The sequence below is a fragment of the Anastrepha obliqua genome, chromosome 3 (assembly GCF_027943255.1).
Source record: "Anastrepha obliqua isolate idAnaObli1 chromosome 3, idAnaObli1_1.0, whole genome shotgun sequence".
In the NCBI taxonomy this organism is placed as follows: Eukaryota; Metazoa; Arthropoda; class Insecta; order Diptera; family Tephritidae; genus Anastrepha; species Anastrepha obliqua.
The window spans coordinates 126,893,292-126,906,781 of NC_072894.1; the positions used below are offsets into that span (position 1 = coordinate 126,893,292).

General features: G+C 35.5%; 1 protein-coding gene across 2 annotated transcripts in view; it reads right to left on the reverse strand.

The window, feature by feature from the left end:
• The window catches only part of LOC129241313 (1-acylglycerol-3-phosphate O-acyltransferase Pnpla3), a 55,740-nt gene that overhangs the window by 14,272 nt on the left and 27,978 nt on the right, over nt 1-13,490 (reverse strand). For both annotated transcript variants that reach the window (XR_008582131.1, XM_054877567.1), the window contains exons 2-3: nt 517-1,199; nt 288-454 (exon numbers count right to left, since the gene is read on the reverse strand). Coding sequence is in view for 1 of the 2 variants with exons in the window: in XM_054877567.1 (XP_054733542.1) it covers nt 288-454; nt 517-1,199 (850 nt within the window). In the remaining variant the exon portion in view is untranslated. The remainder of the gene's footprint in view (nt 1-287; nt 455-516; nt 1,200-13,490) is intronic.

Here is a 13,490-nt window from a genome sequence, read left to right on the forward strand (position 1 = left end):
GCTTATTATTAAGCACATAACTTGTAAACATTCGTGGTCACCAAAATCCCGGAATTCAGGATATTATTGGTATATAATTCATCATAACATAAATACCTTACTGTAATGAGGAGAGGACTAAGATGTCTTGAGAGACACCGATCAACCAAATATTGAAAATGAATAGAAAAACGCTCGAATAGACTGTACTTATTCCAATTGATTTTTACGAAGTTGTTGTTTTTCGACCAAAAAAGTAACTTTTGTCTACTAAGAAAACAGAAATGCATAGGAGGAATGGAACTTACTTCGATAATGTGGCCATGAAGAAATCAATGGGTACTGTTGCTGGCAAGGACAGCAGTTTAATGCTACGTTGTTTAAATATCCAATTGGCCAAACCTTTATTAGCTTGTTCGATATAATCTTGAATGACATCCAATACAGTTTCTGGCATGTTCGAGCTTAAAGCGTCCTAAAATTATATTATATATTCACAATATTCAACCGTTTTCAAATATTTATCGATGTACTTACATGTCTATGCTTTTTGCATTCTCTACATTCAGGATCAAAGTCTTGAGGTTGTGCCACAGTCTCTGATACTACAAAAGTCGACTGAACAGCCACACAGCGGCGACAGTTTATTAAATTGTTCCGGTGGAGAAATTGCATTGCATCGTCGAATCCTTGTTGACAGAATTTCGAAAGAAATTCTGGACGTGGTGGAAACAGAATTCGAACAAAACGATTAACATTCTGTCGCGATATCTCAATGCTTGTATTGGCCCAATTCAAATGAAAAAGTTGGGAACTTTGATCACGTGGGCAAATATCACTTTCACCGCAGAAGGGGCTTACAGTAATTGTGTTCTCATCCAATATTGGCAAGTTGTTCGAAAACGCCCCATCCATATAGCGTACTCCACGAAACCGAGGTGGGAATATTCCTGAGAAGCCCGGAATGAAGCATGCACATAGCAACGCTTGCAAGAGTTCATCACGAGAATTGAATTCGGAGATAATCACATTTTTACCATCATGAACCCGAGTCAGTGAAATGTGCAAGCGTCCATTAACGCGTTTGTGTGCATCTTCTGGCAAATGCTTTTGTAAACCTTCATACAAGCAAGTCTGTATATTAAATGAGGGACTGAAAGGTCCAAGCGAATGACGTCGGGCTTCATTAACCACACGAAAGAAGTCAGATGTCATGCTACCTGCAATAAAACAGAAACAAAAAAAAAAACTTTTTGTTATAGTTAATTTACTTGGTTCGTAATGAGTTTAGGCTCATAAAACTGTAATTCGTACCGCGTTAAGTGGCATATGATTATGTGTTTATTACACATTTAACCTTTTCGGCTCTTAATATGAAAATTTCATTTTAAATCTGTACCTTCGTTCGGGACGAAAGGGTCAATTGTCGTAATGCTTCAAAAACTTTTAAATAAAATGCAATCGCAAATGATGTATTAATTTCTTAATTAAAGCAACTAATATAACCGGTATTAGAGCAGCACATATATGTACATATGCATGTATGCACACACACTGAAAAAAGTATTGGCACAGCGTAGATATGAAGGTATAATTTAGCATTATTATTTTAACAAATTTTATTTTTTATTTTTATTTAATAATAAATTCGATATTAATATATTTGTTTCTGAGAAAAAAATTCTTAATTATTTCCTTATATTTTGCGAAAAAAGTTTTCGGATGAACGGTGGATAGTGCAACAAATTAAGAAAAATCCAAATTTGAGCGCTCCTCAGCTCGCAACACAAGTCGCCCACCACCTTAATATTAACTGCAACCCCGAAAGTACATGTATAGTGTTGCGAAGGTATAATTATAATGGAAGAGTTGCACGAAAAAATCTTTTAATCAATGAGATTAACCGGCACAAGAGAATAATATTTGCAAAGCGCCACGGGGATAAGGATTTCGAGAGCTGGAAGCACGTTTTATTTGCATATGAAAGCAAGATTAACACATTTAGGTCATATGGACAATCATATGTTTGGAGAAGACCTAATGAAGAGTTGCTGGAAAAAAATATACGTCCGACAGGTAAACATGGGGGTGGATCGGTAATTGTATGGGGTTCCATGCCAAGAAGACTGAATGCTGTGCGAAAAAATAAAGGCTTGCCGACTAATCTATGTATATATTAAGGGAGGGGTCTAGGGTTTGACTTTCAAAAAATCGATTTTTTGGAAATAGCTTTTTCTTATATTATAGTAAATCATCTCAAAAATCTTGTCCCAAAATTTCAGCTCAATCGGAGCAAAACTTTTGGAGTTATAGACGTTTTTGTCCCCACTCGTTACGTTTTTCTCGAAACCACTTTTTCAAAGTCCGTGACTATTAGAACTTCAACAATATTTAACCGATCCTTTTCAAATTTGATATACAACTTCTATATATAAAATACCTCCCCCCCACTGAGAGATTTTTCACTTTTTTGTTTTACATTGAGGGCGGTTTCCACTTATACAGCGAAAAAATCAGTGAAAATCGTACTTTTTGCTTTAAAAACACGCTGGCAACGTAAAAATGAAAAAAAAAATCGGAGCCAGTGGAGGGGAGGTTTTGGTGATAATTTAACCAAATAATTCTGTTTTTTTTATTTCAGGTGATTCTACAACTAGATACGATAGTCACCGCAAATCACCTTTTGGAAAAGGCGTTTTCGGAAAAGTTACCTCACCGGCTTATTTCCCGATATTTTCTTACAAAAATTTAGTACAATATTGTTGAAATGATGCTTTATAATGTACAAAAAGTTTAAATACATTTTCACTATTCATATCTCTAAAGCAAAGTCTCAAAAATTCATTAAAAAAATGTTCAAACCCTAGACCCCTCCCTTAATACGGAGAGCAAAATTTTGTCGTACCTGTTTTTAGTATTTATAGTCAGAGAAAAAAGTTGAAACATATACCAATGGATAGCATATGTGGAGACGGTTTGCACAATGTATTAAAATATGTACATAAGTGAATAGGTGGAGGTAATATTAATCACACTATTTTACCTGTATTATGATATATCATGATATAATATGTATCATGATATAAAAGTTGATGAAACAACTGGAAACTTATATATTGTGAATCTATATTACTATAAATTTGATTCAGAAATTATGATGGTCATGGATTTATTAATAATTGTTTTTTTTATGGTTTTTCAAAAACAATAAACTTTTTTCCGTAATACATGAAATTAAATGTTTCCAATTCATAAATAAAAAAAAATTATGATATTTGAAATACACAAATATACATAGGATCGCTTAACACAGGTAAAAGGGGATATTTTTCACATTTAATTTTACTACATCTATTCACATATGTATATCATGTAAAAAGTTTCAACATAAGTTATATTTATATATGTTTCAACTTTTTTTTATGACTACAAATACTAAAAAAAGGTATGACTAAATTTTGCTCTTCGTATTTATATAACGTCGATCCTAGTATTAATTATATTGCTTTTTCTTAAACATTATTTGCCTAACTATACTTTATATACATAAATGTCCGAGTTCTTTTTTGTCATGTACATATTTTGTTAAGTTTTTATGTTTGTATTTTCTATGTACGAATGAGTTGAAGTTTGTTTATGTTTTTTATAGTTTTGAAAAGTACGCTTGAAGAACGAAAATAAATGTGACACATAAACGCATTAGATTTGCATTTTAATATATAATTTTTTTATTTAAAATCATATAACTTGGGTGTCCGAGTTCTTTATTGGCCACTGTATGTAGCTCTCAAAACACCAAAGTGGCATTTCTTTGCATGCGATAAACCTAATGTCATTGGCTCTGCGATTTATCGCATGAGGTCTGCGAAGAGCGGTCTCCATCTGCGTTACATTCTATGACATGATTTGCATGCGATCAGCGTCCGCATGCTGAGACAGGGGTACACCAACCCCTTCATTTTCAAATGTGGTTACAGAAAGCAGTAGTTTGCCACGCGCAACTAACAGTCGTTCATAACTGATAAGAACACAAAATGCACATTGCTCTTGCGAAAAAAAATCATGTATGTAAACAAATATTGACGCAAATCGGCATTAATACTACGATTGGCGATTATACGTACATACAAACATACATATGTATGTCGATAACGGTGTTGATTTTTTTTTTAATATGATTGAGCTGAACTTGAACCAAACATACATATGTAGATATAAGAACATTTGTATGTATAATAGATGTATCTATATGTACGTATGTATGTATACAGTGACGGACATAAGTGTAGGCACAATAACGTCAATGGAATAAAAATCAAGTTTTTCAAATCAACAATAACAAAAACTGTTTATTCCACATAAGTTACGCATACTCATACATTTTAGTTAAAAAATTAAGTTTTAATTTTTGAAAATTCACAGTGCTTAAACCATAAATTAACGGAAAAGTAAAAGTTCTTTTATATGTTTAAAATTTAAAGAAGGCCTTGGAGACGTTGGAAGACCTTTTTGTTTTAGTACGGCTTTCATCAAGCTATTCGGCATTGAGTGCACTAATTTTTTCGTAAATTCTTCGCCAATATTAAACCATTCTTCTTTTCATGCTGGTTTCAATTCAGGCTTCGTGGAAATCACACATTTTCTGACTCGTTGTTCCAATTCCTTCCACAAGCACTCAATAGGATTGAGGTTTGGAGACTGTGGGGGATGCGGCAGAACACGTGCCGTGTGATAAGCAAGCCACATCTTTACATCATGCGCCGTGTGCCTAAGGTCATTGTCATGCTGAAATGTGAAGGAGCTTGGTAGATTCAACTGATCTGCACTGTTTTTGAGATTTTCTTTCAATATGTTTAAATAAACTGATTTGTTCATTAGACTTTCAATAAATACAAGCTCCCCCACACCTGCTGCAGACATGCAACCCCAAACCATTAATCCTCCACCACCGTACTTCACACTTGGTGCTAGATTTTTTGCAGCGTAAGCTACAAAATTAATTAATAATAATTAAATTAAAAAATATTAAATCTGAAAAACAATACATTATCCCTCCCAGTAGCTAAGAAACTGGTTTCTAGCCACCAGAAAATCGCAAGTGTAAGAGGAGATATGTAAAGGGTTGTTAAGTTTCAAGGACCGGTGTTGATTTTGAATAAAATCCAATTTTTTAAGAAATTATGGTCATTTCTCTTTATTATGATAATATTGGTATGGCTGAATTAAGTATGGAGCAAAATATCGGCCAAATGGCCGCCGCGGCTTCGGCGGCACACCTCCATCCGATGATCCAAATTTTCGATGACGCTGAGGCATAGTTGAGGTTCTATGCCGTTAATTTGCCGAATTATCTCATCCTTTAGCTCTTGAATTGTTGCTGGCTTATCGACCTACACCTTTTCTTTCAAATAACCCCAAAGAAAGAAGTCCAACGGTGTCAAATCACATGATCTTGGTGGCCAATTGACATCGCCGCGACGTGAGATTATTCGGCCATCAAATTTTTCGCGCAAAAAAGCCATTGTTTTGTTAGCTGTGTGACAAGTGGCACCGTCCTGTTGACACCACATATCGTCCACACCCATATCTTCCCATTCGGGCCATAAAAAGTTCGTTATCATCTCACGATATCGAATACTATTCACATAACTGCCTGGCCGGCCTTATTTTGGAAAAAATACGGCCCAATGATGCCGCCGGCCCATAAACCGCACCAAACAGTAACTTTTTGTGCGTGCATTGGTTTTTCGGCAATCTCTCTTGGATTATCATTCGCCCAAATGCGGCAATTCTGCTTATTGACGAATCCACTGAGGTGAAAATGTGCCTCATCACTGAAGATGATTTTCTTCGAAAATTGGTCATTCACTGTTGCCATTTCCTGCCACCATTCTGACCATTGACGACGCTTGAAATGGTCAAGAGGCTTTAGTTCTTGAGTCAATTGCACCTTGTAAGCTTTATATGCATAATGTTCATCAACGACGAGCGTGAGAGGTGCAATTGTTGGGCACGCCGACGAGTTGAGGTGGACGGCTCTTCAACCACACTATCGCGAACAGCAGCAAAATTTTCTGCAGTACGAGCTGTACGAGCATGCACTAGTGTTTTCACATCTCCTACAGATCCGGTTTGCTCAAACTTTTGTACAATTTTTTCGATTGTACGCATATTTGGACGATTAAATTGATCGAAAAAATCACGAAGTGCGCGATATGCATTATGATTTGAACGCCCGTTTTCATAATAAGCCAGAATAACTTTAACGCGTTGATCGATTGTGTATCTTTCCATGGTTCAAATTGAGTTAGTCTGAAATTGAAAAATGTCAAATAAAATGCAGAAAAAACTTGACGTTTAGGTGTGGTTCAGATTCAATATGGGCCTTTGAAATTTAACCACCCTTTATATTAAAAAGGTTAAACCCACTCGACACGTGCATTCAATTAAATATGTGCAATCAACATTATAGACTTCACATTTGTATAGCTCGCAAAGAAAATTTAAACGAATTAAAGCATACTTAGCATTCTAGACGTTTAGGCTTTCAGCGGTTCTTATAGCGCGCATGAATTACGCTCGTTTTATTTCTAAAATAGGCGAAATGTAACGACTCAATTTAAGAATACAAAATTGCAACATTGGCAGAAGCAAAGCAAATTAAAACTAAAGTAATTTCGATTGTCTACCAAATAATTTCCACAAAAATCAAATGACCATTTCAGTCAATGGAATGTTCACGAAAACTTTGACCTGCCACTATTCACGATTAATATTCGAAATCTGTTGCTACTGCTATTTGAGTGAAAAAGGTGCATATGCATATACCTACATATGTATGTATGTATGAGCATACATCTATATGAATAGAAACGTAAAAGAAAGAACCCTTGGCTAATTTTAAATTCAGACACCAGTTGCGCAAAATAAGCCGAAAGAAAACAGTATGCACATATAATATGTATATGCATATTACATACATACATACTTATATCGGGTGTTCTTTTAAGAGATTGAGAACTTAAGATGAAATTTAAAAAAATAAATATTGTTGGAATGGAATTTTTTATTATACTCTGGTAGATAATTTCACGGCATTTATTTTTTAGTATATGTCTGCCACGGCTACGAGTTACATGGTCCATTCGATCAGTCCAATTTTTGACTACTTTCTCAAATAAATTTGCCGTAGGGTGTCAATAGGGGCTTTAACATTCCAATAAATTGATTGTTAAGCGCGCTCTATGGCAAGTTACGCCGTTTTTTGGGGGAAAAAAAAACAAAAAATTCAGTCAGCATGGCTCGATAGCTTTCGTCATTCACCATAAGGCACCTCTTCCTCATTTAAAAAGAAATACAGACCGATGATACCGCCAGCGCTCCTTGAACTTCGCGAACAGATTTATTTATTTTATTTACAGTCTGTGTCAGAACAAAATAACCGGTTTTTTTCTTGTAACTTCAAGATATATGTCGTTCTGCTTTTTGCTGCATAATAGTCCCACTCAAGGGCTACGACACCAGTGCTAACTCTGGTTAGTGTCGTTCGAAACTTTCCCGTAAACGCAACCAAACAAAAATGAGTGAGAAGTACGCGAAGAGTTTTGAGGCGGTATTTTTATGCACGCATTCGAAAGGGCCGAAATTATCTTACGCCGCGGCTGCAAAAGTGATTAAAAAATCAAAAAAGTTTGTTGTGATGTGGAATCAGCAGTATAAGGTCTACAAAAATGTTGATGACTTTTCCGAGTGTGTCTTGAAGCGAGTGACGACAAAAATGCAGGATAAAGTGATTGTCCAACCTTTTAAGCGGGACCCTTCTTTGTGACTACGCCAAGCACGATCAGTTCTTGCTAAAAAGGGAATAGATGTGAGTATCGACACCATTGAACGTAGACTGAAGGAGCCCAACATATCATACCGTCCCACATCATCAAAACCACTGCTATCAGAAAAACACATTGAGAAACAACAAAACAAAAAAATGGTCTGGCCTTCCAAGTCCCCAGACGCCAACCCCATTGAAAATGTGTGGGGAATTATGAAAACGCATCTTACCGGAAGGTCAGTCCATGATTTAAAGCAACTTGTGCGTCAATGAGCTTATTGAGTAATTGCGCCTCGTAGTTTTGTACATACTTTCATATAAAAAAAAAAATTAAATATATATGTTTTATACTTCATGAACAATCGCGGTTCCTTTTTTCGGGCACAGACTGTATTCTTTTTTTTTCAAAGTAAATCTCCACAATTTGGAAGCGTTGTTCTGGCGTTAAACGATTCGCGATGACTTTCCCAATCTTACTGTACAGAAATGTCGACAGAGTTTGCCATTCTTAGCTGTCAAACCATAGTTCTCAATATCGATAGTTCTCATGCATTTAAAAAAAATCACCAGATACATGCACAAAAATATAAATAAATGCCAGTGCTAACTAAGTATGTCACAATTATCTATTATTAACTAAAACTCAGTCCATTGATCATGGTTGATTGTTAAAAAAAATGATTTTCGAAGTTGACTGGAAAGAATTTCCGAAATTTTCTGGTAGAGTCTACGTACATACATAAAATACAGTTCAGTGAATAATTATAAAAAGCCAGGGTATTTCTGAATAATTTTCGGCTTATAAATTAGTAGGCCAACAAAATTTTTCGGATTAAATATCAACGAAAACAAAACGAAGCATCTTGCATGACTTAACACGTTGAGAAAAGCGACAGATCTTTGAATTGGCGATCATGAATTTGAAAGCGTGGATAAAATTAAATGCATACCTCGAAAGCACCGTAGGCCTAAGTAACTAGTGTGCTCTATCAATTAGTGTCATATTTCATATTGCTCTAATAAATAATAATAATAATAATAAATACCTCGGACAATAGAACAGATGACACAACGATTGCTATTAGAAGACCGTGTATAGGCTGCAAACAAAACATATTTTGCCAACGTTAAACTGTTATAAAGCAAGCATCTGAGTAGAAAAACGAAAATCAAAATATAAAAAACACTGATTCGACCAGTATGGATGCGAAGCGTAGACATTGAAAGCGGATCCAATTAAACAATTAAGCATATTGGAAAGAAGAATATTGAGGAGAATACTGGGTCTAGTACAAGAAGAACAGGGGCTCTATCGAATCTGATATAACAGCGAGCTAGATGAATTCATACGAGAGGAAAACGTTGTGCGATTTGCCAGCGCATCCAATGGCTAGGACACGTTTGCAGAATGCTAGATGAAAGAATGCCTCGCAAAGTGTTAGATGCGCGCTTGTTTGGTGAAAAGCGAAGAGGGCGACCGCGGAAAAGATGGTTGGACAACGTTGAGGACGATCTAAGAAGCGTAGGAGTGACCAACTATCGCAGTCTGGCTATGGACCGAGATGTATATAAAGCGTTTTTCAGTAAGAGCGCTTCAACTTTTGAACTTTTTTGAATAAAACACAAACGGTTTGACTTTTTTAACTAATTTTTTTTCTTATTATCGAGTTTGAACATATACATTTAAGTATAAAATTCGATTTCTTTTGCATGACTACCGCGTGCACGTTTTACGAAGTCCAATTTTCGACCACTCTTTTGCATAAATCGGCCGAAATTCCAGCAATTTCGCGTTCAATATTGGATCTGAGCTCACAAATCGTCGCCGGCTTGTTACTGTAGACCAATGACTTCACATAACCCCAAGGAAAATAGTCTAGAGGCGTCAAATCACACGAGCGCGGCGGCCATTCGACCGGTCCATTTCTGGAAATAATGCGCTCATCGAACTTACTCTTCAACAAATCAATTGTAGTGTGTGCTGTGTGGCTTGTGGCCCCGTCCTGTTGAAACCACATGTCGTCTAAGTCCATACCATTCAATTGCGGCCAAAAATAATCGTTTATCATGTCGCGGTATCGATTTCCATTCACAGTAACGTGGCGATCGTTCTCGTCAACGAAAAAATATGGGCCAATTACGCCGCCGGCATGTAAACCGCACCAAACAGTGATTTTTTCGGGATGCAACGGTGCCTCATGAATCACGTGTGGATTGCTTTCTGCCCAGTAACGCATATTTTGCTTGTTGACAAAGCCATTGAGCCAAAAGTGAGCTTCATCACGGAAGATGATTTTTTTGAAAAACAGCAACAGCAACAGAACGATTATTTTCATAAAAAATTTGCACGATTTGCAATCGTTGCTCAAGTGTGTAGCGTTCCATGATGAAATGTAGACTAATGAAGTTTACAAATGACAAGCGAAAAATAAAAAATATTGCGTCGTTCGCCCTCCCTATCGGAAAAAAGTTGAAGCGCACCTATTGAAAAACGCTTTAGAAGAATTATGGACGAAGCTAAGGCTCACAACGAGCTGTAGAGTTATGAATGATGATGCAGACTATTTGAAATTCTTCGCAAAGATACGGGTTTGTTATAAAAACACCGCTAGGGCTTCAGAAAGTGTGGGAAAAACAAAAGTATACATATACTTAATTGCTGCAAAGGTCTAAAAAGCACAAGCTCTTCTTTTATATATTCTACGGAACACTTTTCAATATTTGCACTTTGTCCATCGCAGATGATGGAAATAAGCTTTATTACGGTATAGATATAGTGCTACGAGATCCATCTACTACGCTGCTTAAGTCATGTCGTCAGAACGGATAATACTTGACGAGAGATATACCTCCTTTGATTCGGAAAGATTAGGTGAAAAGGAGTTGGCACCCTTTGTTAAACTAGGTCAAAATCGGTAGCTCTCAGTACCTTGCTTTAGATTTTGTTTTAAAATATCCAAATAAGCAAATTTATCCATTGTTGAATCAATAAACTCTATATTTCCCACGCCACCAGCTGCCATACACGCCACACTATCATCCACCACTACCATGTTTCACTGCAGGCAATACATTTGCACTGTACCATAGTCCCTCGACACAATTTTTCTTCCTTTATTATCAAAAATGCAAAACTTGTTTTCATCCAAAAAAATAACCTTTTTCCAAAATTCTGGAGGCTTGTGTAAGCCACCTTAATGAAAAAGTTTCCGGTATATGTATATTCAGAAAACTCAAAATACAAGTTTATCCCCTCAAAAGAGATATTAACGTCTTTAAAGTACTCCCTATCAACTGCAACGCACTTATGCCAGCTCTTGATTCAGCTCTCGCAACATTTCTGGAACTCTATTTTCGGTAGATCTGCCTCAAATTTCCATTAGTTCCTTTGAAAATCTAAAGCAAGTTCCCCAAAGTGGTTTTTTGACTCGATCAGACAAAAAAAATCGCAGGGATCCATACATACACACACATATGTTCATTTCCGGCTTCTTCCTGGCAAGTCTTCCATGATAGCCGACTTTTCTTAAGATCCTTCCAGCAGATCAAGAACTAATATACATAGGTACATATATCAGCTCCAAAAACTAACGACAAACTAAAGACAATACTTTACACCCACCCAAGTATTCGATGAGACAGGGTAGAGACAAAGTGAAAAAGCGCGAATAGCACAGAAAAAGGCGGTATTATAAAAGTAAATGAAGAAAAGCGACTCTAGTTTTAGAGATTTACTTCGCCTCCACATGCAAAATACTTACATACATATGTAAGCCGCTCTATGTACATACTTATCATGATGGAAGAAATAATAAGATGGCGCCTATCGAGGTATCGTTACTTTGCTCTAAGCGAATTTGGCAATGAGTGACGTCATATTAGAACAATTGGCGACCATATTACCATTTTCATAACTCGATTTAGCACTTCTTTGTTATTTAGTCTCGGAGTTTTAGTTCATTCTTCATGACATTTTTTTAACTGGTTCTATTATTATTATTATTATTATTATTATTTATTACAATAATATAAAATATTACACTAACTTAAAAACAAAAAAAAAAAGAGCACACTAGCTGCTTGGGCCTTCGGTGCTTAACCGGTTCTAAATAAAATCTAATGTTTATAATTTTGTAAAATATACATTTTTTAAAAATTAGTTCAATAATTCACTCAGTTTTATTTAGCTTTACTTTTTTTAACATATGGTCACATTGCGATTGCGGTTATTGTTGTTATTTTTCTCCCTCCAACAGTCAAATCTCTCTCTCACTACTGCACTGTTGCCTACCTTTGGTTATAAAAACGCAATAAAATGCCCATTTAAAGAAAATAAAATTCGAAATTCTTATTGAATTACTTAAAGAACTTTGTATTTATGACAAATTTTTAAATTAAAAAAAAAAAAAAACCAAACTTGAGAATTTCCCCATTTTGAGTATAAAAACACTAAATTTTTTGCGAAGAGCAAATGGTTGGCAACACTGCACAACTCAGCTAATGTGACGTCACGCACTCTCTGATGGGCGCAATCTTGTTTCTATCATTCTTGCATACATATAATGTACCATTCACATACATATGTACTTAAAAGCGCGAACGGAAATCTTATCAAGAGATTTTGTAAAAACCCCAAAAAAAATTTACAACAAGGCGTTCGAGTATACTCGTACGTAAGTAAATATATTATTGCGAGTAATAAATATTATGATAAGATTTTTGCTTTGCTTCCGTAAAATAAATAACAAAATATTTATTTGTTTTGTGGACAATTCTTATTTACAACTATTTAAAATCCATAATAAAATATGTCGCACATAAAAATAGTTCACGTAAATGCAATTGACCGCAGTAAATAAAATATTCAAACGTCATTCAAAACCACAATTACCAAATAAAACGTATTATGGAATATGTATGTATACTAAGTGCATACATAAAACTTAGCACAATACGATCGTGGCGGGGTTGACGACTATGGATCTGACGCAGTAGATTGCTGTCTCCAGTTGGACTGAAAAAATTGTGGTTTTTGGAATTCAATAAATATACATATCTATGCAAAATACAAAAAAAAAAAAAAACAATACAAAAATTGTAAAATGTGAATTAAATTCATATTTTGTAGACAAGCCCTTTTCTTTGCTTTTCTATAGCACGCTTCTTAACGCAACTATTTAGCTCTTTCCATACAAGCATTATTGGGGTTCAGGTGATCGAGGCGGATGTTTAATGTGGTGCGCTCGCAAATGCACTGTTAAGAACGGCGGGGGTCCTGCCATGGTTTGGGCTTGTAGGACAACTCAAGGAGTTGGTACAGTGCAGAAAAAATAGGTATGTCAAGAATCGAGTTTTATTTTTCAACCCGGTAATGATCCCAAACATACAGCTTATAGTGTTGAAATGTGAGTATTTTCAACACAAAAAAAAACAAACACATACATACATAGAATTTACGAATCAGTTTAAATGATGCAGTTAAAAAAGAGAAATTATTTATTTCTAATTTTGGCATGGAGCAATTTGTAATTTTCTGGCGCTTTAAACCAAATTTTCTTTCAAAAGTTTTAAATAAACATTGTTGTTCTGTTTTTTTCATTTTCGCAAAATAATTATTATAAAAAAATCTTATCTGTATCAAATAAGGTGTGTGTGAGTATGTATGTATGTATGTGAGCCACTG